General features: G+C 35.6%; 1 protein-coding gene across 4 annotated transcripts in view; it reads left to right on the plus strand.

The window, feature by feature from the left end:
• The window catches only part of GSTCD (glutathione S-transferase C-terminal domain containing), a 59,206-nt gene that overhangs the window by 2,232 nt on the left and 29,586 nt on the right, over window positions 1-27,388 (plus strand). For all 4 annotated transcript variants that reach the window (XR_008206775.1, XM_052682942.1, XM_052682943.1 and 1 more), the window contains exons 2-5: window positions 2,285-2,716; window positions 4,595-5,056; window positions 7,171-7,425; window positions 8,078-8,171. Coding sequence is in view for 3 of the 4 variants with exons in the window: in XM_052682942.1 (XP_052538902.1) it covers window positions 2,306-2,716; window positions 4,595-5,056; window positions 7,171-7,425; window positions 8,078-8,171 (1,222 nt within the window). In the remaining variant the exon portion in view is untranslated. The remainder of the gene's footprint in view (window positions 1-2,284; window positions 2,717-4,594; window positions 5,057-7,170; window positions 7,426-8,077; window positions 8,172-27,388) is intronic.

A 27,388-nucleotide genomic window follows, 5' to 3' on the forward strand; every position in this document is an offset into this window, starting at 1 on the left:
GTGCTGAAACAGAATAGAAAGTTGCCAAAGGTAGCACTTATTGCTGTTGCTTCCTTATTTCTCATCTTCACACCTCTTCCAGGTGCAGACTTAGAAGAGTTTGAGTCAGTGCAAACTGTGCATAATCATTATGCATTCCTATCTTGTTTTGAGAGGGAGTACTCTCCCTCCCTAGATAAGTACAATTCTCAGTGCTTCAGCACTGTAATGTTCAAAAGCCACTACTTTCAAGTGGGCAAAATGCAGTGAAGAGTTAAATGTGAGTGTTAGAAGTAGAGAGAAGAGCAAATCTGAACAAAGTGACAACTAAATCTTAACCTACATAACATCCATGGGTAAAGCTTTAAAAAAAAAAGATGTTCAGTTTAAAGTGTCTGTTTGGAATTTAGATGCAAGTTCCTTAGTGACTATAAAGGAGACAGTCTCAATACAAGTATATAACATTATGGATTAAGGTAAGTGAGCTACATGCATATTCCCCTTCTCTGACATTGTCACAAGGCTGTCAAGAGACTGGAGTATGCATTTATCCTGCTTCAGGGAGATTCAGCAGTGTTGGCATACGTGCTTTGTGTGGCTTCTGGATGCAACAGTTTTGTAGCTGAGGATAAGAATGGTTGAATTTGTCTGGCCAAATTTCAAGCTAAATTTTGAACTCTGAAGAGACAGATGGATTAATGGGATGGTGCCAGCTGTGGCATATACAGGGTTGAGTACAGAGCAGACCAATAACCAACAAGTCATTATTTCCAATCAGTTGCTGTCCCTGGGACAGACTGACAGTTGCTATCTATTACTCATCGCTACTGGGAAGAAGTCATTTTGTTCAGTGGATTGGAGTAAGATTCACACTGACACTGTTAACCCATTCATCCACCAGTTTTTAAAGTGGAACATCTTTAATCAGTAGGCTGATCAGTTGTACCTCTATTTTTGCATCTTCCTAGAAGTTCTGTAGGAAAGGATTTGAGATTAAGTGGTTATATATATGGATGAAACAGATAAGACTAACTCTTCTCTCATCTTCTCCTCAATTACTTTCACTAAACTGTTTTCTCCACAGTCGTAGTTACAGTATTGTATCCATCTTCATTTCTATGTTTATCCAAGCGAAATAGCCTTTAGGAAAGTATTTTATGTACTTTTGTGTATTTTATTATTCTTTGAGTGGAAGCTGTGTTAATTAAAGAAAAGCAAGAGGATTTTTATGGTTAGGGACTCTTGTTTTGAGACAGCCATGTAACAGAACAGTTGAAAAACATTTCTGTATAACAGTCATTGTGATTCTTATTTAATGCCAGGTGGGCTTGATTTTATTTTTCCACTGCCTGTCTTTGAGCAATTGCTCTGTCCCAGTGACAGATGATATAAAATAGTACATTTGATGTATATCTCCATATATGAAATGTGAGAACTTTTTGCTGCATATTGCTATCATGTCCCTGTAACTGTATAGAGACATTATTAGATAGTTACTTGGAAGATTTTGTCCCAGTGTCACTTGTGCTCTACCTACATGCATATAAACTATATATAAATAAGCATACTGCATATCTGAGCAGCGTTCAGAGTTCTTCTTCATATTATAATGAAGCTTTGTTCTACATGATTGTTTCAAGAGTGCCATCTAGTGCTCTATGCTTTTCAGTAGGAATTGTGATTTTTAAGTTAACAGAGAATGTTATGTGGTGGTGGCACAGAAAAGCTATTGCATTATTGTTTTATATTACACTAGTATGAAATTGCTTAATAAAAAAAACAGACTTTCAACAAAGTATAAGGAAAAATAATTTAAACATTTAATATAATGACATTAATTTCAGCTACATCACTTGTATTTCACTTTAAAACAGTGACTCTGTGTGTATATGTGCTTTAACAGAGAGGCAAATGTATGTATGATAAAACTGTTTTAGGTGCTCAGGAACATGGTTTTATAATATTGCATGATAAATGTATGATTATGGGTGATTTAAAAGTGAGCTTTATTGTAAAATGTCTAAACCTTCAAAGTTTAAAATAAAATCTTTTTTGATTTTCATATTTTTACTTAGTGTCGGAAATCAGTTCCTTGTCAGTGATGTGTATGTGAGGCGGCAGGCTATACGTGAGACATCTTCCTCTCTAAGTGCCGCGTTCTACTTGCTCAGGCAGGATGTCTTTAATAGTATCTTATTTTACAATCAGTTTTAGCAGATAATGGTACAACCGCTGTTTCAAACCCTCTGTTTTGTTCTCAATTCTGTATTCTTTTATGACTGTTGTGTTCTAATTTCTATTTCAGGAACTTCAGCTCAGGAGGAAGATGAAAGATAGCGTCCCTGAAGAACATTTGTATTTGGGTTTTTCTCATCAGTGTCGAGATAGTATCTTTCCTCTTCATACGTCTATTTCACTCTTCTTGCTATCCTACTGTGACTGCAAATCATTCAAAATTTTCTTAGTGCCAACTAATGAAAATGCAAATGATCAGTTTGTGACAAAAAACCTCCTTGGAGATCTTGAGGTCCATTTAATCCCCAAATGTCAGCTTCCTATGGTCGTGCAGAGCTGCTGTTTTCCTGCTGTTGTCACAAAAGACAGCAAGTTCTGTCGAGCTGGGCTTTCTGTCGTCTTAAGACATATAATACAGAAAACATTTGAGGCAGATCCATCCAAAAAGAATGTTTTGGAACTCCTAGGCTTTAAGAAAACCTGCTTAAAAGCCTGTGCAGAAGTGAGTGCATCTCTTTCTCTTAGTTACCTTAACAGGGTTTTAAATAAGAATGGAATGCTCTTGTGAACTCTTAATATTGATATTTACTGTATGGAGAAATGTCTGTATTTTATTATAAGGGAAAAATTGTTCTTTTTGAGAGTATAGCTTCAGCAGCACAAAAACAGTTCAAACACTGGTTCAGATATTTGCTTCATTTTGGCAATATAGTCTCAGTGGGTTAGTACTGTGTCTGTTCCAGTTCTACGTGAATTAAAAAATACATAATACAATGATAATTTTTCACAGAATGCCACTTTCTTTAACTGAGGAAATCAAATATCTGAAGGCAGGATGTTTGTGTGTGAAGTCATCGATTGTGGCTGTTGCCACAAGATCTTTGAGCACATCACTAGGAACTAATCCTACATATTTTGCACATGATGAATTTTATCTGAAGAACGTGAAATCTGATGAGAAATAAGTGAGGGACACCGTTAGCTTTGTGGAGAATACAGGAATCAAGTTGTAGCCTTGCAAAGTTTGAGATAGAATTTTTGAATGTACTTACATGTTATTATCAATATTAATATTAGGCATTTAAGAATTTGAACTAGTAAAGCACTTTCCAGAGTTTTGTCCAGGATGTGACCTTTGTCACAGCCCTACAAATGTAAACCTGTTCACAATGGTCACTGCTATATTTGCCTTCTTATACTTACTTCACACCTTAAGAATAACCATATTTCAGATCATATCACAGCTGAATATTGCCTGTCTTCATCCCCTTTCTGATACTATTTATGAAGGAAATTGCACACATATAAGCTTATCTTCAATCAATCCATATAGATAATTATTCACTTGCCTTTAGATTATTCAGAACTTGAAATATATGCTCTGATAGTTAGCTACTTAAAGGTATAAAAGGTAACTTGGTCTGCCAGGAAACCAGTAAAAATGAATTCCTGCGTAGCGGAGGTCCTTAACTGAAGACCAAATGAAGCTTTACTGGAACAATTTGGGCACTGTAAATGGTTGTCCAAAGAAATGAAATTATCCCTGGAAGATGTTTCTTGGTAAACTAACGTTTAATGTATTTTTATTAACTAATTCAGAATGATGGTAATTATAGCTTCTGCACTGTGCACCTTTGTCAATACTGAGTGTTTCCTCAGAGAATAAGGGAAATTGGATTTAAATGCACGATGTTTGGGAAAAGCTAGAAAAAGCAAACTAAAGCAAAAAAGCAAACTAAAGATTTTGACAACTATTATTTAAAAATAAATAAAAAGGTATTTGAATAGTGAATTTAATGTACAGAACTGGCATACTGTGCTGACTGTATCTGTGAATTCAGTAGCATTCTTGGGGAAGACATGGTAGAAGACTGCAGTTGATTTGATATCGTAGCCTAAAGTAAATAATAGAGAAGAAGAATAACATGAAAAAAATTGTTTAAAGTTACTGCTTGGTTACACTAAAGTTTCTTAATGTTGCATGCTAAGAAAAAAAATAAGAGAACTAATCCAAAGCATTTCTGTACTCACACTTCTCATGAGTTACACAGCCAGCCTCATCTTATGCCAAGAAAGGGAACTAAAAATGTACTGTATTGGATAACATTTATATATATATATATAAAAAACAGGATGAAAAAAAAAAAAAATATATATATATAAAATATATATATAAATATATATATATATATATAACATTTTGCTTCTTAACTCAGCTATCACAGAAGTAATACAGAATATTTGGTCTCCTAAAATTATCAAAGGATGTATTTGAAGCCAAAGTTGCTAACTTTGGCTGAAGTTTCCTTGTTTAAAGTAGACAAAAAGGAAGCTTGGATTTTGTTTCCTATTGTATTTATTAGATAAATTTATTTGACAGGTTAGCCAGTGGACCAGACTCTGTGAGATCAGCATACCTCTGGCTGTTGAAGGATTTTTGACGGCATCTCCTGAGCACAGTCAGACCATTCCTGCTGACATTTTACAGCTCGAAAGAAAACTTGCAGAGCCTGTCCGAGTGCATAACGATGACAAAATTCGAAGGCAAAAGCTTCAACAACAGAAGGCAGGTGCTAAGGCTGCAGTGTCTCCACATGAGAAAGAAGCAACAGAAGAAGGGAAAACAGTGGAGGTGCACGAACATCCACTTCCAAGTTTGGAACTGAGTGTAGCTTTCTCTAAGCTACATGTCCAAGAGGTGTCACGTGCAGTCAACAGAGAAGCCCCTCTCATCAGGAGAACAAAAACATCTGACCTTCCACCTTTAGACCACGTTTTTGCAGAGGGGCTTTATTTTACCTTGGCAGATATTGTGCTTTTACCATGCATCCATCAGTTCCTGGTAAGACATCAAATTCCACAAATATTAAGTAGTGTAGATGGGCTTTTGTAAGAGCTGGAAAATCGTGAAATGTGTTCATTTAAAATATGTTGCAGCATTTGCAATGTGAGCATAACCCGAAACAGACAACTTGCCTTTGTTTTTATTTTTGTACAATAAAAGGCGGGGCTTGGTGAGATCAACAACAACATTTCAAATAGTACTTAGTAAACACTCTTGACTACTCAAATACAATATTGAAATACTTTGGCCAGAGAATTCCTGCATGGGAATATTTAAAACGGACGCTTGTAGTACATTACAATGTGCATAAAACAAAAGTAGGTAAATATGAACCTATTTCAGTTTTGGATACAGCGCACTGGGAGAGCATTAGACAAAACGTGCTATTTGGCATTTTGTTGTTCTATTACTGTATCAGTATGGTCTGAGTTGAAATTCTATCCATCTAAGGCTTGAAACTTTGTTACTTTGTCACTTTGTCTTGACATAGAATGCTCTTTAGGGAGAAGATGAGAAGAAAGATTTAGAGAGTGTAGTGGCTTTTCAGAGATGTAAACACTGGAGTTTCCATGCTGTTTCAGAGCTAAAGAGCTACTTGAGTATTGTTTTTAAAAAAATTATTTGACTGGCATATAGTTTCTTGAGCTTTTTTTTTTTTCTTATAGAGGATTTTTTTTGTTGTTATTTACAAATATTTCCCTCTAAAATACAGTGCAGGAGGATTTCTGATTTGCTCTGCATAGTATGTTAATATTCTTAGTCTCTGCTCTTGTTTTCCTCTGGTTCTAGAAATGATTCCTTCACTGGGGACAAAACATTCCTGTGTAGACAACCCTGTTTTATTCTGTCTCAAATGGATGTTTTTATTACCAAGCCCTCACGTGAAGTAAGCCAGTTTCTTTGCACGAGTAGATAAGAGATGGATGTGTAGACAGCAGCATACCTTCATATCAGCAAACTTTTTATTTGTTTGTGCAGTATTGTGGTGGTTTTGTTAGGTCATTTTTAAATAAACTTTGTGCTCTCCTCCAAGCAAGGTCTGATCACTGTGACCAAGCTCAGAGGGGAGGGGCTACATCTAGGGAGCCAGCTTCTTTGGCTTGTGCTCCAGCCCTTCAAACCTCAGTAATCTCTAATTTTGTCATTCATAGTATTTTTGCTGCTAAACTGTTTTCCACAGCTTGTGGAAGGTCCTTTGTTTGTTACAGCATAAGAAGAATTTCCCTGGAAAACATTACATTGCATAAGGTCTTGGAGTGGAGTTGTTAAATAGCAAAAATTAAATACATTTTATTCAAGGTCTATTTCTGCATTTGTAAGATATCATCATATTGCTTTTTTAATATGAAATTTTTTTTGCTTTGTAATTTTTAAATACTGAACTTTCAGAAGTTGTTGACTTAGCATATAGCACACAAATTTGGCAAAGGCAGCTCCTGGCAGTAGGTAAATAAAGAATATTTTCAGTTTCACTGCACGTATCTGCTGCACTGTAGAGAACTATGAGAACTTAAAAAAAAACAAATTGAAAATACAGTAAGGTAAGGGCCTTCATATAACCTTTTATAACTTATTGGAACACAGGCAGGAGTTACTTTGGTTCATCAGAAGCATTGCTTTTAAAAAACCTAGATGGCCTCCCTATAAAAATATGATTTGAGTATGTATGTATTTTTTGTGTATATACATAATACTCACATTTAGGATTTTGTTTGTTTTGCATTCAAGATTTCAGTTTTTATTTTCTTTCTTTGCTTTAAATCCAGCACTCGTTGCTAATTACTAGGTCTTATAATTCATTAATTAAAATGAATTATTCTCATGTTAGGAAATAATAAATAATGAACAGTATTATTTATGTTTTTGTGGCACTGACTAAAGTTACGATTAAAGTTGTTCACATAAATACTTTCATCACATGGAAATTGCAGATAGCATTTAATGGCATTTCCACCTGCAAGCAGAGCTCCTAACTAGTTAGATTTTTACAGTAAGCAAACATTTTGAGATTTAACATGGAGCTATATTCATTACCCACAGGTTGTCTTCTCCACATTGCTTGTGGAAAGAGGTTTACAATAGCAAGTTACCTTTCCATTTTGTTTTCCTAGGATTACAGCAAAAAGCAAGGCAAAGACCTGGTAAACTTACCTCTGATCTCCAGCTGGTATCGAAGAGTTCAGCAAGTCCCTGGAGTGAAGAGAGCAGCTGACAAATGCAACATGCAGTTTCTCCAGCTTCCAGAGTTGATACCTGCTCCAGAGGATCACCTAGGAGACTTCTTTCCAGTTCCTGATAATTGTGAAGAAGAGCATGAAAACAGTCAATTTATAGGTGGTCCAAGGCCAACTATGACTAAATTAATGGTAATTTAAGGTTTTCAATCAGCTATCTTAGTTATCTTAATTTATCTTAATTATACTTATTTTGCAACAGGTGAAATTTATCTATCTATCTGATATGCATTGACTTAAAAGGGTTTTTAGTCTTTTTGCTCAGTTAACAATATTTGGTTGCTCAGGGATTGAGTAAGTGTACTCTAGAAGCCCTGTAAATAAGTCTTAGCAACCAAAGTAGCCTTCTGTTTTATTTGTGATATTTATATTCCTTTCTTAAAGGTATGTATAAAAAAAAATACAACTGATATTGTATGTTTAGCTTTAGTATTCTGTTTTTCTGTTGTTGCTTTTTGTTGTTATTTCCGTAGATCTTTGAATGTCTGAGACACAAATGAGTTTTGTTAAAGAAAACTCTTTATTGCGTTCCATAGTTTTCTGTATTTTATTCTACTTTATTGCATAGAGGTTACCACCCTCTTCTAAAAAGAATGGATGGTACTTTCTTGTGCAAATGACAACAGTATGTAGCTTGAATTCTATAAATAGGAGTCATCTCCCTGTAAGTCTCATTTGGGCTGAAAGCTATGTAGTGTGATCTGATGCTCTTAAATCTGGTGGGAATTCTACTACCAGTCTCAGTGGGTAAAAGACTGGGCCCCTTTTTTTCTGTTTCACATAGGAGAGGGGTATTGAAGCAAAGTTTTCTCCTCATCCATGCCCTGACTGGACCATAGACTGGCCCAGCCTGCCAGCAGCAGTCAATCCTGGAGAAGGTAAGGGTTTTTAAGATATTCTTTGTGCATTTGTTAGTGATGCTACTCGACTGTATCATAGGAAAAGATGTCACTTTTCATGAATGAATTTCAAAGCTGTGTTAAACAGGCAAGCAGTTTAAAATCTGTTTTAAATTTCAGGCTGTTTATAAGATGTGCTGAGATGACTTCCCTCGAATCATCAACAGTCAATGACCAAACTGTGAAATAAAAGCTTGACCTTGTTTTTGTACTTTTTCTCTACTGTTTCTGAGTTTCTTGAGCATTTCTTCATACTTAAGGTAGTAATCTTTGACCATGTGAGATGTTCCTGTAATCAGCACGCGTGTCTATGTATAAACTGTGTCTCGCAGAGCAGTAGCAGCAGATTTTACTTCTATGGAAATGCACTGCATTAGCAAAGTTTGGAAGCCACACAGCAGTATTCCCTTTTGTGGCAGGTTCCCCTGCTCTGCAGTGATTGTTTTCTCTCCTGGATTGCAGAGCATTCTGCTACCGAGTGACTACAGAGTTCTGCAGAGGAAAAAAGTGTATTACCACAATATTCATTGTTTTCACTGGTGTTGTGAATATCAAATACCTTTCGTACCACACATGCACACTTCAGACATCTGTGAATACAAACATATTCTTGCCTACAACGTGGAGGCTGTAAAAATAAAATTTGAAGTTCATTTCCTCTATTTTGGATCTGTGTGTTGTTTACAAAGTCCTGACAGCTCTCGTGTACTGCGAGCATCTGTCCAAACTAAGTCATGCTTCTTTAGACTTCGCACGGTTATTTTGGATGTACCTTTTATGTTAAAACAGCTTCATGGTCTGATGAAAAGCTTTGGGAGGGTTGTTTTCTTGAAATGCCAGTGACTGCATTCAGTAATGAATGTTCATTTTTGCTTCCATCCAGTGCTCAGGTTTTTGGCTATAAATTTTAGTTACTACTTCTGTTAATGTACCTCTTTTCTTCCATTTAGGAAAAGAAACCAAGAAAGATGCATGATGTGCAAAACAATGTGTGCATTTGGAAACTTTATTTTTTAACTGATCTCTTAGACTTGGTTTGATTGGCTGGAGTTAAAACAACCCCTGATTCTTGTGTGTATATGCTCTCCCTCTTTTTTTCTTGTTTTCTGATACAGTTAGTGATGATATCAATGTCTGAAAGCAGCCCAATTTTGGGGAGCGAATATTTGCTGGCTCGACAAGGGTGCCAGGAGAGGGAGACTTCACCCCCCAAATCACACCTCCCATCCTGACAGCAGTTATGCTGATGCCATTCACTGACTTAGGGAAACTCCACATGGTTGTACTTTCAGTCTGGGGCCTGTAATGTCACACAGGGCAAAAAGAAATTTCCTGATATAATTGATTTCTCTTCTTGGTTGGATACATGCATGTGGTTACCTCTGTTGTTCTATGTGAAACTGTTCTTTATTGCCTAATTCTTCTGCTAGTAAAGCCTAGTTGTTGTTTCATTAATTTAGTTATCTGTATTTTATTAGTAAGTCCTACATGATGTGCTGAGAAAATAGTCACTGACAGAACCTGACAGAGTTTTAAACCAGGTTTGGGTAATTGAAGCTTTCAAACAGATTACTGCTGTAGTTGGTAAATACAATTCTTACTAATACTTATGGAACACAAAATAGTGAAAGTTTCACTTAAAACTCACCTTGGCTTTTATTTACAGTTAACTCGATTAGCTGGCAAATTGTACTTTAATGTCGTAGCTGATGTGATTTCTGTGCTCTGAGATTAAATATTGTACTTCCTGTCAGAAGTATGTGGAAATTCTCGAATGGTTCAGCCTGTCTGTAAGGCTAATTAGACCACCTTGCTGTCACAGCTGATCGCTAATGATTGCATTTATGATGTAATCATTTAGAAAAAAAGATTAACTTCATTTAGTATTTTTATAGGGATTATTTATTGTGAATTGTTACTTCAGATAATAACATCATGATATTGGATGGATATTTTAGTTCTTACAGACTTTCGCTTCAGGAAGAAATTTAAAACAAAATTTTTATGTTTTAAAATATATTGTAAATGCTGATGTCTGTTTTAATTAACTCTAAAAACTTGGTCAGTACTTTTTAATTGGCTTTTTCTTTTCCTGAGCTTATTTCTCAGATCTGTAATGAGGTCAGAAATATGTAGATATCATCTATTAAATAAAGGAGCCAAAATCTCTCAGCACTTTGTTTTCTACATAGTGTAACTGACCCTCAGTCACGTCTCCTTTCTTCTTCTCTTGTGAGTTCAAATAAGTTAAGTAAGAAATATTAAAAAAAAAAAATAAAACAAAATATTTATTTGTGATACTTTGTTCTGAAACAAAGCTAGACCGACAGTGTACTTGTGATGGTATTCACTTAAAAAGGTGGTGATTGTCTGCAAACAAATTTAGACTATTCTTTCCAGGGCGTGAAGATGCTCAGAGTATGAGCACAGCATGTATCAAACTGCAGTCGGTAGGCTCGTAGTGCTGTCTTTTCTTATAAAAGTGTTTCCCGAATTTGCATTCAAATGTTCAGACTTTTAAGGAGATAAATAGAGTTTTAGAATGCTTTACTCAGTTTGTAAAACGAGACGGAATTTGAAGAGGTCAGTGCCCAATATTCAGACTGTCTGTGAAATGGTTATTGAGAAGAGATATGTTACTTTGATATGTAAGACACAAAATAATTGATATCGCACTGTGAATGTGGTTTATTTTTTGTGAGGGGAAAAGAAACCCACAAAAAACAAAACAGAACTTGTGAAAAACAAAACAATCGTATATGCCTTTGTTGTCTTTTTTACACAAATAATTTATGTCGCCTAAGAGTCTGATCCAGTGCTCTTTCTTTGAGAGGTCTGCTTTTATTAGCAGGTATATTTCAATAGTTGTATGAATATAAATCTTAGTGTAAGTGCCAAACTTGATTATTTATGTACATATAGAGTACAGAATGTCCATATAAGAAACAGAAGCTTTTCTGAATTACAGAAAAAATAGTGACAAGAGAAGGAAACTGCTCTTACAGTGCTACTTTTCTTTGTCTGATAGTGTAGTAGCAATTTTTTTTTTTTTTCCAGAAGAAAATGTTAGTCCTATTTTTTTTTTTTTTTTTTTTAAGGGTTCAGGATTTTGTTCTTCTGTAGCAAAAACATAAATGAAGTGGTTTGAATGTAATTTCTGATAACCAGTTATCTCAAACCATTTGAGAATGTTAAGAAACTGAGCATGTTTACTCTGGCATGTTGATTTGAGAATTGACATCAGAATATTTATGACCAGATGAAGACAGAACATTTTATTAAAATCTTTTTAAACCAACTTTTAATGAATTCTGAATATAGACAGATGGAAATTTCTGCTGTTGTTATATAGTTCACTGACAAAGCCCCAGATTTGATGCATGTCTGCAGAAGAGTTGTTTGACAAAGTCACATCCTCCTCAAAAGCATAAATAAAACCCTAAGGTAGTGAGACAAACTTCCTTTTAGAAATAAAATCTTTACATTCCATAATGGTTCCACAGAGCAATTGCTTGCATTTTCCTTATGGTACTAATTATTTGCTCACTAGGTTTTGTTTTGTTTTTTAAACCAACTGTCCAACACAACTCAGGGTTGCTGTAATGCAAATCTTTTTCTGGAAGAAAGAAAAATGAATTACAGATACTTGGCTGACACTTTTTTGCACTGGAATTGTTAAGATATATCTCACAAAGACAAGAGTGATTTCCTTCATTGCCAATAATAAATCTGCTAAATAAAAATTTACTGGGATTTGGATGTCAAAATGTTTTTTATAGCTGGACAGCCATTGATCTTGGAGATGCCATTTATGTTGTAGTTTTTTTTTTTCCCAAGCAGTTGGTTTGTCCTTTGAGGTAAGCTCTCAAGGACTCTCCAGACATTTACTGTTCGGTGTGAGTGCTTTGCAAATACTGAGTACTGTGTTGCTAACTTGCTACTCTGCATACTCTCGCTGTAATTAGAGTAGAATAGAGTGTTCTCAAATTTTATGGGACATTTAATATGAAATTTGCATTAGACTTTTAGGAAGTTTTAGGAAAGAAAATATGCTGATGAATTTATTTTCTTTCTGTGAGACGCAGTATGCTTCTTCCTCCTTCTCCCTTCTTTCCGCCATCAGTGATACAAAAATAGCCTGATTTAGGAGCTGCAGTTGCTTTGTCTAATAGTAAATTAGCATCATCAAAACATTTTCCTTGTGATGCTAGTTTTTCAGGCTTGACCCATATAATTGTTCAGTGTTATCTCTGGTCTTAATTTTCAGTGTGCATAACTTGGGAGTTAAGGTGTCAGCTATTTTTATGCCTACACTTGAGATAAAACCTTTGGTCTTTGAAGACTAAATAGGCAAGTATATGTCATCTGTCTGTAAAATTAATTTACCTATTTGCTAGAATGTTGCTTTGTAAAATGTTTTCTCAAACTCCCAAGCTCTCCCCAGAGAAACGGTTTTGTACTCTGTTTCTTCAGTTCAGGAAGACTCTTGAGATCCATCAGTTTGTACATTTTGAGGCTAGAAAGACAGTATGATCATGTATACCTGTTAGTATTTGATACAGCAGTGTTAGTGGTATACCTGACAACAGTCCTGGATGATTGGTGTTAGGTTTTTTTTTCCAGAACTGATATGAAGACACTGCAATTTGCTGTGGCCTTTCCATCATTGAGGTGCAGAGACTTTGTAACTCAGTATAAAAAAACTTCAAAAATGTTTTGGACTTCATAATACACAAAAGTAGTGTTAATGAAAAGAAAGGGGAAACTTCAATGATCTATGATGACGTACTCCATTTGATCTATCAACCATTGACGAAGGTAGCTTCCTACTGAATTCCCTGTATTCTGGGCAAAATGTTGGTTTTTTGGCTTTTATGCTCATACTAAATGACTCCATAATTGTTCTCTAATTTAACTTTCATTAAAAAAATACTGATGTTTTGATGACAGCTGATTTTTAATTGAAGGAAAACAGGATTAAATAGTGTAATTATCTTTTAACCAATTTCAGTTTTTGAGGCTGGGTCTATATTAAAATTCCTTGTAATTGCTAGCAGAACTTGCTACCATTAACTTGTAAAATAAATGCTTTATTATATTCGCAGCTGTTTGATTTGAAATTGTTAGCAAGATTGATTCAATATATGCAAATTTCTTGGATTATTTTGTGAAGATAGCATGGTTATTTTGTTTTGTTCCACCTTTTATATTGGTATTAACTTTAGACTATTTTAGTTTTGGGAGATGCCTTCTGAGATGTGAATATGTGTTGCTTAAAAGTCAAAACTTTTATAAGAAGTCTGATATTTTACTAAAGTTCTTGCTAATCCAGAGATGCAAATCGTGTTTTATTTTAAATGTTAAACACCTCAGTGTTTCTAAAATGAGGTCCAGGCAGTCATTTATTCTATAAAACAAAAGGAGTTAAAAGGAACACTTTAAAGTTTTTCTATTTCCCTTCCTAGCATGTCAGACCTTTTTTGAAAGACTTTGAAGATGTGTATTTTTTTAATACTTTTGTAGTCTATTTCAGGATCTCAAGCATCCTGAAGCAGGAACTCGTCCTTCTTCATCTGATTTTCTGTATCAGACAGTTCTTTGCCTGCAAGCCACATGGGTAACAATCCAAGTGAAGCTCAGCTGAAGCTGATTCTCATTAACCTCTCCTTATAGCTATAGATCAGCTGCACTTGTTTAAAAGCTTAAACTACATTTATGATTACACTGCATTTTGCAATTCAAGATTTGGAAGACCTGAGATGGTAGTGGAGCCATGTTGCCTCATACTCTTAACAAATAGTTGAGAAATGAAAGACTTCCAATAACAGAGATGCTGGCTTGAATATGAGCAACGTTTGAGGTTGTAAGTGTATGAAAAGGAAGCTTATTACTGCAGTTTTGTTCTTTTACGTGGGTTAACTTCAAAACAGTGTTCTTTCAATACTTTAGATTTCTTGTGGCTTTTTTGAACACTTTTTGACTGCTCTAGGATGTAGCATTGCATAGTTGACCTGAATCCAGTTTTGATGGGAGTTTGAATTAAACTATTATTTTTTTAAATCTAAAAATCAGTATCTTTGTATGTAACTGGAATCTGTAAGTTACCTGTGCTACCAAACCATTTAATTTGTCCATGGCAATATCACAGGATCATAGAATGGCTTAAGTTGGAGAGGGCCTTACAGATAAAAATCTAGGATTAATGTGATCCCGAAAGACATTCTCCTCTAAACATGTCTCAAAATCATCTACAGGGGATGCTTTTTGGGAATAGATATAGAAATGCACTGTTTGTAATGGTCAATAAGGTGTACTTGGGAGTTATGCTGTGTGCACAGTAACACTATGCTTGAATAAGACAGTGGTGGCACGCTGCTTCCTCCTCTTTGTCTGGAAAATGCTTGCATTAACTGTTTGATGGTTTGGGGTTTTTTTGAGTCCTGTTCATAGTGTTTCCATTTTGTAACAAATGATTCCATATATGCCATCCAATCTAAAGGACTTTGAGAACTGCATAAATAGAGACCGTTCATGCACTGTTGGTACTCAGGAGGTCCTCATGGCAGCTGGATAAATAATTATTAAAAAACAAAACAAAAAACAACAACAACAACAAACCTTCCTCATACCTACCTCAACCTTAATCAGAATTTCAGCAAAAGTGTAAACAGATAATGGGATAGAACAATGTGGTGGTGATAGTTGTTGTTCATGTTCCTCTTTTTTTTCCCCTCTTGCTTGGTTCTACCAGTTTGAAATAGACCTTTCTGCCATTCTGAGTAATAGCTAATTGTCACTTTGAGGAGTTTTGCTCTTTGTACTGATACATATGAGCTTTCTTACAGAGCACATAGCGTTCAGACTTGCAGCACATTCATTTTTCATCTTGTCCTGTGCTAAATCTCTGCGTTCCTGACTTTCGGAATGCTTTTGTAATATCGGCCCACTTTGGAATATGAACAAACAACAAACAACTTTGGATATTTAAAACCCTGGTGTACAAATAAAGAAATTCTGTCCTGTTTCTGCATAAGTAAAAATTCAACATAAGTACAGATTGCCATTACTTCTTTGGAGATCGTATTTTCCTTTTTGAAATGTTTTAACTTTCCAAATATTTTAATCAAATTTTGTAGTAATAAAATCCATATGCGTTAGCCTACTTATAGTAGTGACAAAGATCTAGGATGAGGGAGAATTGATCCTTTTCTCTATCTTCAAATGCTCTGAATGAGCTATTGGATAAATTGCTGATACATCAGCCTTCATAATTAGTATTTTCTAGAATCGCTCTAAGTCTTAAACTGGTCTCTTGTAGTATCAGCATTGTCTTTAAATGAGGTATTTCAGCTGTCTTGGTGTTCCTTGCTGTAGAATGTCTTCACTGTTTTTTTCTCAAAGATTGTTCTGTAAGTTTTCTCTTTAGACTTAAATCCCCACTATATCTGCATTACTGTGAAACCACTGTACAGCTTGTGTCCTTCCTGTGTTCCCTTGCTATACATGAGAGTATTATGATTCAGACTTTATAGATCAGCCTAGCTATGAAGCGTAACTGACAAAAGAGTTTAAAGTTACTTTTTTCTCTCCTTTCTTTGCAGTGTTTTTATAGCTCGTTTGCATTGTTTGCTACCTGTGGTAGCTGAGGGACAGCCGAGTTTGAAGTTTATCAGTCTAGCTGTTAAGTGAGCATGACTGATGTATTTCTGCTATAAAGCCTTAAACAGTCCTTTCAAGTGAACGTATCAGGAGATCATTTTTACCTCTGCAGCATCTTTTTTGACTCTTACTTTCGTTAAAGCCTAGCACTGATCTGTGCAAATTTGTCTTTCAAGAAAAAAATATGTGCTGTTTGAGCTGCGTGTGTGACTTGTAGACATTTCTGGCCACAGGAGGGCAGCAAAATCTGTTTGGATCCCAAATTGTAACGGAATGAATGGAGCTGTGCCCGGCAACCAAGGAGTCATCCAAGTAAAAGGTAACAGGTCTGAGAACTACCACATGAAAAGTGCCTGATTCCTAAGTTTGGGATGACCAGCGGGGAAAAAAAAGTGGTTTTAAAAGACTTTTATCTTCTCATTAGATTTGACTGTTGAAACACTTGTATTGTTGGCCCCAAAAGAATTAAGGGCAGAGCACTGTTTGATTTGCTGGGTGCTGTGTAAACAGATTGCAGAATATTACCTGTTTTCGTGAATGTTTTCTGCTGTAAGAAAAGAGATAACAGTTGAGCAAAGGGTGACAGAAGGGAGAAGCTGATCAGCTCAACCACTTCTTTGGGAATTTTATGTTGTGGTGTTGTTTTTGTGATAAAGGTGAATGCTGGTAGCTCAGTGGAAATTTCTGGGATTTTTTTTTCCCCAGCATGTGTATAAAAACACAAGAGAAACTGTACAGGTGATTTTTTTTGTTGGTTTTTTTTTTTTTTTTTTTTTTCCAATTGCTCAATCAATGCTGCCACTGTGTAAAGAGCAATCTTGGTAACTGAAAAAGAAGATATCATGAAAGGACAGGCTATTGCTGGAATTCAGAGTAAAAAGAAGTAACGTGTTTGATAGAGCAGAAGAAAAAAGTAGGCAAATGAAAATGGTGCAAACAAAAGAATTTAAGGAGCTAACCTCTGTGGTAATAGTTTTTGTCTTTTTCATTTTTTTGGTAGCAACGCTCTGAGCGTGTGACCCTCTTCATTAGGAGGATAGGGCTACAGTCAAAGTGTGTAAGAGCAAACTAGCCTGTGCAAGTGTTTTCAAATGTTCCAAAGGAACAAGAGAGAGGTCCAGTTAAGAGAGAAACTCTTTCTCACAACTTCCTTCCAAACAAGGAAATGTAGGCACTGAGTAGTTAACATCTGAAATGAACTAAATGTGAGAACTAAGGTATAGTTTATGTGCTCAGGTAACAAAAAGACTGTGCAGCCCAGAAGATGATTGAAAACCAAGGCAGAGTTTGTCTTTTTCTCCTTTTCCCATGTTACTGAGCACTGCAGACACACCAAAAGAATTTATATGTTGTTCTCACTGAAATTTATTGGTGTTCACTCATATTATGTTCTGTGGATAACTCTTTAAGAAACCATTTTGTTATTGTTTGGGGATGAAAAGAAGAGGGGGTTTGTTCAAAGTTGAAATGTTTCATAGATTACGTGACCTCTTTTATAATGGTCTTCAGAGATCCTATTAGATTATTTATAGATGGCGGAAACCTGCGGAGTTTGCTGCTTAATATTCTGTCTTTGAAGTCAGAAACAGAATTGGGGTGGGTGCTGTCATTTATAGTATTAGGCATTCTTAATAGTGTTTATGGTTCTCTTATGGGGCTTTTAATCCCTCTCTATTATATGTATTGGTGAAGTATTCAGTACTGTGAGGAGACTGTAGCACTGTTGCTGACTAGTTATTATGGCACATCTAAATAGAAATCTTCAAGCAGCATTTGAACTTAAAATAGCTGCTGGACTTCTGGTGTTTTTTAGATTTCCTAGATCAGAGTAAAAGAACTTAAACATCAGAAAGCAATTTTAAAAGACCTTCGCAATTTTTTAAAAACAAAATCTTATTTTGCTGAGGTCTGCATTATATTCACGATACTCTATTAAATATTTAAAATACTAAATATCCTTACTGAGTTATTTTTGAGGCTATTAATTGTTTCCAGAGTTCGTGGTTGCTGTGATTTTTAGGTCAATTAACAATATGGTCACAAATAAAAATGAGATTTTTTATTTTGTAACTATAAAGCTAGACAGCTTCTTTCAGAAATGCGGTCAAACATTTTGAACAACTTTGCAATTTAAAAGCTGTATGTGCCAAGGAATGGAGGTGGAGGACTGCCTCACTTTTACACAGAAAACTTGTTACTGTTGAGGTACTGTCAAGTTACGTGCTGCTTTAGTGGATTTCTGCGAGCTCTCCATTGACATTTTACGATGAGTTTATGGATCACAACGTACTGTGGCAATACGATAACCCTGTGTATGTGAAACATACTTTGAAACTCATGTTTCTGGCAGAAACAGTGTCGTGTACAATCTTAAAGGTAATGGTAGTACAAGTGGTTGGACATATCTTCTTCATTCACCCAATTTTTATCTATTGTTGAATTCAGGTACAGATTTTATTTCCAATCTATAAATCATTTGTGACAGTGCATGAGATAAGAAGGAATTCTTATGTCTGTTGAACTTAATTATTGCTTCCACCTGTACTTTTGGCCCAGGTTAAGAACCATGAAGGCATTGCTTGATTTGGATACAGTCCCACTTTGGATAAGGTCAGGAGTTTCATTTTAGTTCTTCCTGAAAGTGGGCTCTTGGGCTGCAGTTAAAGTACTCTTAAAGCTCCAATCAGCAATTTTGAGGAGGATGCCATCGCTGTATGTTAAGGGAAAAAAAACTTAAAATCTAATCTTAATAGAGTATTTTTGTTGTGAGTGATTCATAATCTCTTCTGAGTAGTCTGATACTTTGTAAGTTTTTAATTACATGAAGGAAAGGCCAGACTACTGTATGTTTAGTGTTTTAGTGAAGGTGGTATTAATTATTTTGTACTTGAAATGCATCTTCTCCAGATGGTCTGGAATAGCTTCTGAAAAGTTAATTTTTGGCGCATGTCTCATGTCAAATTTCTGGCCTCCTACCATAACAATATCAAAGGAATTTGCATCCTTTAAAATCTTTAAAAGTTTTGAAAAGCAAAAGCAAGTGGAAATTCAGCTATTTGTAGAATTATCTTGTAAGTGTAGAAAAATTGGAAAATAATCCTTATATTAAATTCAGTCAAATCTAATCTAAGACAATAAAACCCTTTTTTCTTGCCGTTGTGGAACATGAACTTTAAAAAAAAAAAAAAAAAGTGTTAGGAGGATTTATTTCAGTTTGTCACTGAGCTTTTGGTCTTTGTGTTTGCGTTTTAGTTGCATGTGTAAGCATAGCAAGTAGAACAGTTGAGACAATATTCACTTACTAGTTCCAATCCTTACCTGGAATTTACTAATGTGACTCATTGTTGAAGTACTCTTCATTCTGCTTAAATGCTTCCCCGTATCCTACTTGCAGATCTTTCCTTTGTTCTCGAATGTTTAGTAACAAGAAGTATGAACTATACCCATCTCCCAAAGACTAGAATGCCCTTTAATTGTACAGACTTAAAACTGTTCTAAACACTTCCATAAATGAAAGTAAACTGGACAGAGTTTTCATGTCAGCTCTTCTAGTTGCACTGCAGTCCTTCCTTTGTGCAGGTGCAGTTGCTTGTAAGACAATAACATAGCTATATCTGCATACATTAATTTAATATAATTGCTTGGGTATGCATTTTTTACCAATACTTACTGCTGGCTTTCGCTTCTCTTGAAAATCTCAATTAGATTAAATTTGACCTAGCACTTGTTTGTGACTTCTATGGAAATGTAGGAAATGTGCAAGCTAATCCCAAATTTTGCACCTGGATGCTGTAGTTTCACCCTGAATAGCTTGCAGTGGTTTTTATTTTGAAGACATTTCATTTTTTAATAAATATAAAATGGAGTTTTATTTTCTTTGTGACGCAATTTGTCTGTGAAAAATCAGTCTCTTTAACTTCGTTCTGTATTTTTTGGGATCTGTAGATCTGTTCATCTCCTTCTTGCAATGACTGATCTTCACTGATGTTGTTGAGTCTTTTCAAGGAAGTGTCACATTTCTGATTTAGACTTTCAAAAATTAATATTCATTGGTGTCTCGATTCAAAATCAAGCTAGATATTTTGCACCAAATCTGTCTGTAATTCTATAAATCAGATAGTTTTGGTCCTCTTTGTGAACATTTACTAGTAGTGCTAGTTTTTGAGAGAAGGATGTGCATTTTGAAGTAATACACAATGCATGGATGTTGGATGCCTGAATTAGCCAATTTCTGATCCTGGTGACTTTTTAATGATATAAATTTAAGCAGCAAAGATCTTCTCTTGAGCCTCCCTTTGCTTGTGCAAGACTCTTATTCTTTGTAATTCCAGTTTCTCCTGTGAAAGTGTTTCAGATTTATGCAAAGTAACCACAACTGCCAAGTCATGAATAGGTTTTGAGGAAACAACAGAAATAAGTGTTCACGTGGTTTCTTTTAGTTTATCTGCTCTAGGGTACGACAACCAGTATGAATCAGTAATGTTGCCATTGTGCTAAATTTGTTGTTGTTCCTATGTTCTCTCATGTATCTTATGAGCCAAATCTATTGCTGTACAATTTTTATGAAACAATTCCTGTGAAACGTTCCGTAACTTCTTCCCTACATTCCCAGTCTTTTTTTTGAAATTTTTTTTTTTTTTTTTTTTTGAAAGATTGGAAATGATTTCTTATTTAAAATCTGTTTTTCTTAAAAAGAAAAATTAAAAAAAAAAAACCCTTAAAATTGCTTTTAAGGTAACAGAACAATTCTTAGTCCTAAGTTGTATGCTTTTTTAAAAACATCTGCCAAGTGTTTTACTTTCCATCTTATCTGCAGCACGTATTTGACATTCCTCCTCTTTTTGCTTGTTACCAAATGCTTTGGCCTAGCTGTGATCCCACTTGATGGATTTAATTAATTTTGGATGTTAAGTAAAATGCATAAAATAAATCGTATTTTCAAGGAAGATTTATTTTTTAGAGTGTTTTCAATCCTAGTTGCTTTGTAACCAAAGGTGAGATTATGCTCTTCATATATTTGCATCCTTCCCCCCTTTTTTCTTTTATTATGGTTAATGCATCTTTTACTTCTCTCTGTATTTTAACTGTGATTTAAGGATTATATCTAACTAGATTTAAATCCTACTTGTCAGGAGCAAAGTAGACCACATGGCACAGAATGCTGAAATCATATTTGAGTCTTAATGTCAGAAAATTTTCATTAAAAATCAGACATTGTAATGACAGATGGTGGAACTGAAAATCACTACAGTAACTTTCCTCAAAACACACTGGTTGTCTGTGGGTTTAGCCTCACCTGGCTTTGTGCTGAATTCAGAGCATACAGGTCTATATAAATGTGTACTCATGTTTTTGTTGTTAGAAAAAGTGAGCAGATTTTGTACTATATCTTTCCTGAAGGTTTTGGAAGTTCATGTCTTAATAATTAGGTGATATACCTATCCAAGACATGTTATGATCAGGATTTTTTTTATTTGTAAATTTGTCAAAGTTTGTCATAGTTTTGATAACTGCCATCCATAAGTTACCCTGAGTAAGTTTGCAGATGACACCAAGCTGGGAGGAAGGTCCTCAATGGGGACCTGAACAGGCTAGATCGATGAGTTGAGGCCAGTGAGATGAAATTCACCCAAGTGTCAGGTCCTGCATTTTGGCCACAACAACCCCAGGCAGTGCTACAGGCTTAGGGCAGGGGCACTTGAAAGCTGCAAAGAGGAAAAGGATCTGGTGAGGCCGCACCTTGAGTGTCCAGAGAAAGACTGAAGCTGGTGAAGGATCTGGAGCACAAATCTTATGAGGAGCAACTGAGGGAACTGGGACTTGTTAAATCTGGAGAAGATGAGGCACAGGAGAGACTGTATAGCTCTCTACAACTCTGAAAGGAGGCTGTGGTAAGGCAGGGCCTCTTCTCCCTGGTAACTAGTGACAGGACAAGAGGGATGGTCTCAAGTTGCATCAGAGGAGGTTCAGATTGGGTAATAGGAAGAATTTCTTCTCAAAGAGTGGTCAGGCATTGGAACAGGCTGCCCAAGGAAGTGGTGGAGTAACTGTCAAAGGAGATGTTTAAGAAACAGATATGGTACTTGGGGACATGGTTTAGTGGGCAGTAGTAGTGGTAGGCAGAAGGTTGGACTAGGTGATCTTAGAGGTCTTTTCCAACCTTAATGATTCTAAGGATTCTTGACAGTAGCAACTCCTGATGGTGTTCAGTTAGATTTGCTACTGTGTGATACAAACAAAGCCAATGAGATAAATTTTAAAGTTCTTACTCTGTTTAACACGTTCTTTCAGTTTTGTATCAGAAAAACACTGCATAGTAGTGCTCCATATTATCTGCATTTCCCAACTGATTTAAACTCTGTGTGTCAGAGAGGGAAAAAGCGTAGTGCCCTTTTTTTTTTTTTAATTACTTTTCTAAGGCATTTTCAATAATAAATCATTAAGTGAGAACCAAACACATCAACCCTGTAATCTCTTAGTCATGAACACAGAACAATTTTGTGGAGAAATTAACAAATGGTGACAAATAGCCTATGGCAATAAAACGCACGCTTATTTCCTTTTCTTCCTTCTCTTGATGGGGGTGGTGGGAAGGCAGGGAAAGGATAATGGCAATACCAGACTGATCTGCGTGGAGCATCTCAGACTGTACTGCACATTAGAAAGATAAGATGAAGTCATGAAACTAGGCCTTGCTGGTTTTATAACTTTAGGTTATTTTACTTTGGTTTTTAAAGGAGTGTAGTTATTCTAAATTCCTTTAAAAGAGGAAATTGTGCATTCCTGCATGTAGATTTCAATTAAAATTAGGGAATTACAATAATAGAATTTTCTGAGTGATTATGAAAAGTATTTAAAATGATTTTTTCTTATGCTAGATAGTAACTATTTTAATTGGGTTATCAAAGTAACGATCACTTAAAATTTTTCTTTAATGTGTATTTTCCCAGAGATAAACATGTTCTTGGAGATGGGATGAAAAGTTCAGGAGAAAAACAGTACAGATTAAATAGGTCCTATTTATAGTGGAACAAACATGCTGTTTTAATTAGCCTACTAAGCATTTTTTAGGGTTTCCCTTGGTAATTCCATCTAGTCATCAGTGGCCTTCATCTTCTGGCTTGTTGCACTGCGCTCTGCTGAAGTCCCATTGTCTTTGGTGTATTCCATTTGAAAATATTTTCCTTTGATCCAACTCGAAGCTGGAGCTGGGACTTAAAGTAGCTTTCTGCTTTTAATATTGCTAACTACATTCTGATCCCAGTTTTACAGCAGGTTGATTATTTGCATTATGAACTTCAGGAATCTTGTCTTTCTACTTCTACCTGTAAACATAAGCATATCTGTCCTTTGACCAGAATAAAAGTTGTGTTAAGCAGTTTTTTTTTCTTGTACTCAGAAAGTAAGTCAATCGGTGGAATAGTGAAAGCTGGTAAAAACAGCATCAGCCAACATGGTAATCTGAAAAACAAACCAACCGCAAGCGTTACGATGAAGCAAAACCCGGGTGCTGGAAAGAATGAAAGGGAATAATGCCATTGTGTCTTAGAAATCCATATTGCTTAGTATATGGTTCAGTCAAGCTGACTGTCCAAATGTGTAAAACTGCTGGGAGCGTCATTTCCTGATGCAGAATTGCTGTTTCTACAGAAAAGCTTAACAGCGTGCCAAAAGGGCTGAGACTCAGATGTCGTCTATCTTTGAAGGTTCCTTAAACATTAGTTGGCCTATTTGTACTCTTTGCAGTATCTACTTTCATGAAGCCAGAAATAAAGCTGATGTTAGACAAGGAAACTGAAGGATCCCACTTTTTTGTTTGCTTTGCATGCCATGCTTTGTCATCAATTTAATTGTTAAAAACTTTTAAAAATTATCTATTAAATACCGGGTTCAGAGAAAAAGGAGAGTCTTTCCTAGCATAATAATAATAATCTTTTTTCATCATCTGTGGATCTGAGGAAATATTTCAGTCTTCAACTATTTTCTGGGTAAAGCATTACAGATAACCTGTCCCCAAGAATCTAAAGAACTAAATTTATTCTCAACACAGAAAAGGTGATGATTCAAAATAACAGGAGAAAGGCATTGAAAATAATGAAGGGAAGTTATTACTTCCCTTGTTTAAACAGATTGGAGAGCATGATATTATCAAAAATTAAGTATAGAAGTGAATAGAATGTAGTTGAAATAGACATGATCAAATGCTTTCTTAGAAGAAAAAGAATCAGGGAATGTATGATCAGTTTTCGAAAGGTTCCAAGAGTTTGGATATCTGTCATTAAGTTCATAGATTTAAAGGAGGGAATAATTTATAGCTATGCATATTCTCAACATAGCTTAAGAAGTTGGTGAGATTATTTGGATATCTAAATGAGGAAAAAACATTTGAAGTTATGATATTCAGAGGTGCTGTCACTTCTGAAATTTCACAAAGAAAAGGTTAGGTGACTTTAGCATTGTTTATTACACAGAACTTGCCATATAAGCCAAATGTTGCCTGTGTAGAACTTGTGCTGTGTAACAGATTCAAATTTGATTCCGAAGAAATTGATAGAAAAGGAAACTAAAACCAGAATGTGGGAAACTAAAACAATAAAGCCTTGGTTCTAAGCGTATGACTGTGCAGAGCCTAGAAAACCTGTTTTGTATCTACATTTCATAGGCCATATCTGTATCATTTCTGCAGGTATTAAGGTGTTTCTTTAATAAATACAGTTCAAGCCAACTATATGTTTATGCATAGTTTTTTGTTTCAGCTATGTTTTAACCCCAGGTGTAATTTTCTGTGAAGGTTCTGTTGTAAAATATTATTCCTCTTTCTAAAGAAGGGGAAAAATGTTAAAATGAGCGGTTAGAATTCTTCAAAGAAAGAAGCTGGTTCTTTTCTTTGTTAGTGGATTTTTATTGGACAAGGTATGTCTGCCACCTTTCCAAAAATAATTTATTCATCATCAGGCAACATGCACCATAGAAGCAAATCACCTGGCAACACCCTGTTTGACAATTACTTTGGCTTGCTTAAATGATTTGTTTAGTTGTAAGAATACACATCTCAAATTTTTATAACATGTGATAGATTACTGAACTTGCATAGCATGAAGTATAAGTGGGCAAAAAAACTCAAAACTCATTTAATACCAAGCCAGACGTATCTGCGCTCATCACCCTTCTAAAGTTGCCGTAAAAGAGAAGAAATGGGCTTTACAGCAGCTGTTGATTGTCAACAGATACTGAGCTCCTTTGAACATAAGGGGAAATATGGATTGAAAACCACTGATAACTTTGTCTGCTGTCCTCAGATTTTAATAAACAGTAGGCTATTTATATTGGACATTTCTGCTGTTGTTCACCATTATGCAGACGCACAATGGGGACTGCAATTACTATCACAGCTTATGTTTTTGTGGATTTTACAACTGGAAGTATCCCCTTAAAACTTCTGAACTTTTAGATGTTTCTGTATTCACATATATAAGTTTTTATTGTATTGTAAGAAAGAAGTATTTTTTCCTGGAAATGCATGGTAATTCTTGCAGTATGGAGATGGTTGTTCTGGCTTCATGCCTTTTAGGTTTGGCTTACTCAAGAAGCGATTACATCAATCTAAAACAGACCCACTAAAATAATGTCAAAATAATCTCGCTCTCATACCAGAAATACCCATTTGTTTTACAAGGGCTGCTCTGAAATGAATGCCTCCTGTTTTATTATACTGGTCCACAATGTAATAGGTGGTGATTGGTGGCATGACAGTAGAGGTTGAACCTTCCCGCCAGTATTCCATTACGTTTTGTTGCTGTGTGACAGATGGCAGCAGAGGGGCACTCTGACAAAATGGTGTTTGATATGGAACTGTATGTGAAGTGTGGTTGAATTCCTCCATACAGGAAAAAATTGCATCCTCTAAAATCCATTGATGCTTGCTGAACATCTCTGGAGATCAAACAGTGGATGTGAGTGCTGTAGGCGGTGGGTGATGCATTTCAGCTGTGGTGACACCTCCGCAAGTGCAGACTTTGGAGCACAGTGTGCAGGCTTTTGTTTATCACTGGCAAAAATGCGTAGCTACTGGTGGTGGCTACTGAAAAAAAGGTGTCTTGTAGCTGAGAATTTGCTTCATCAAATAGTGTTGTTATGCTCTTTTTATATGTTGCAGTTTCCAATGAAATAGGAGGCATTACTTTCAGAGCAACCTATGTATTTGTCTAACAGTATTGCTCTGAATGGTGGCACTTCCCTCTGTAGTTTAGTCTTTGTGCTATGCTGTAGCTGTGTTAGTTACTCTCAAAGACTTTTACATCCTTGTCATTGAGGAGAACTTGCTTGCAATGTCAAATAAGCTTTAGCTCCCCCTTGTTTGAATGCTTGCTTTGTGCTTTGTATGCCATGTCTCAGGCATCCTATGGATTCACCATAGACTTATCCCAGGAGCATATGTATATCTTGCTTTCCTAGAGAAGTCTGTGCAGAAATAAAAGAAGCTTCAGCTCCCTTTGGCTACATTATGGAGAAACTTTGGTTGCCTTGTGACTTGCATTGCTGGAATCTTCCCCGTTCAGTTCCCTATGCAGCCATTGGCCCACAGGAATAATTCTCCTTGTCAATGTCTAACTTTTAGATAGAATGTAGAAGTCTTTCTCGTCATTCTTTGTGGAGTTTGTGAATAGCATGACATTAAAAAAATGTGATGGCTACCTGCCTGAGAAATTTTAACTTTATTTTACCTTGTACATAAAGGAAGCCATTAGAAGGAGAAAGTGATACTTAAGTAGCTTAACTTTTGTACAAGTTATCTGCACGTCTTGAAAAGCTGAATGATATCAAACAGAATATCCTTTATTTTCCACTTTGCTATAGTGATTTTCTTTTTAGTATCTTAATTCATAAATGATGCAAAGCACTCTCACAGTTACCAGAAATATGTAAGTATGTGTGCGTATGTATGTATGTATGTGTGTAAAGCAGAAGCACTGCTGAGGCATACTTTAAGACCTGGCGTGACCTGACCAACTGCTGATGGTAGCTCTAATTTGAGCAGGAGCTTGTAACACAGATCTCGGAGAGCTCTTCCAAAAACCCTTTGTTGTGATGATTTGTAATGTTTTTTTCTTTATTATATTCTATACTGTTCTTGAAGTACTTTGCTATTTTCTCTCATTATTGTAATCATATGTTTTACTAAGGCAGATGTTTCAGTGAACCTGCCTTCCGGCACTTGGAGACATGTTTTCTTTTTAAATTTTTGAAGGCAGATGTTGCCTTAGCTTGGGTCGTTGGTTAGTTCACTGAAGTTTCATTTGATTACTTTCTGCTGGAAAAGAGTTCATAACTTTTTTCATTTCTGTTGGCTTCAATACTGAAGTATTCATGGAAATTCAGCAAGCTGTTTGAATGACTTCAGTCCATGCTATCCATTTTTTTTCTCTTTGCTTAACAATGTTTGTCTCATTTTGTTCAAGTATAATAAAGTAATTAAAATACATCAGAAGACAGAGGAAAGAGAAACACTGATGTCTTCACTTCTGCGAAGAACACCA

The sequence above is a fragment of the Tympanuchus pallidicinctus genome, unplaced genomic scaffold (genome assembly GCF_026119805.1).
Source record: "Tympanuchus pallidicinctus isolate F22 unplaced genomic scaffold, pur_lepc_1.0 scaffold2, whole genome shotgun sequence".
In the NCBI taxonomy this organism is placed as follows: domain Eukaryota; kingdom Metazoa; phylum Chordata; class Aves; order Galliformes; family Phasianidae; genus Tympanuchus; species Tympanuchus pallidicinctus.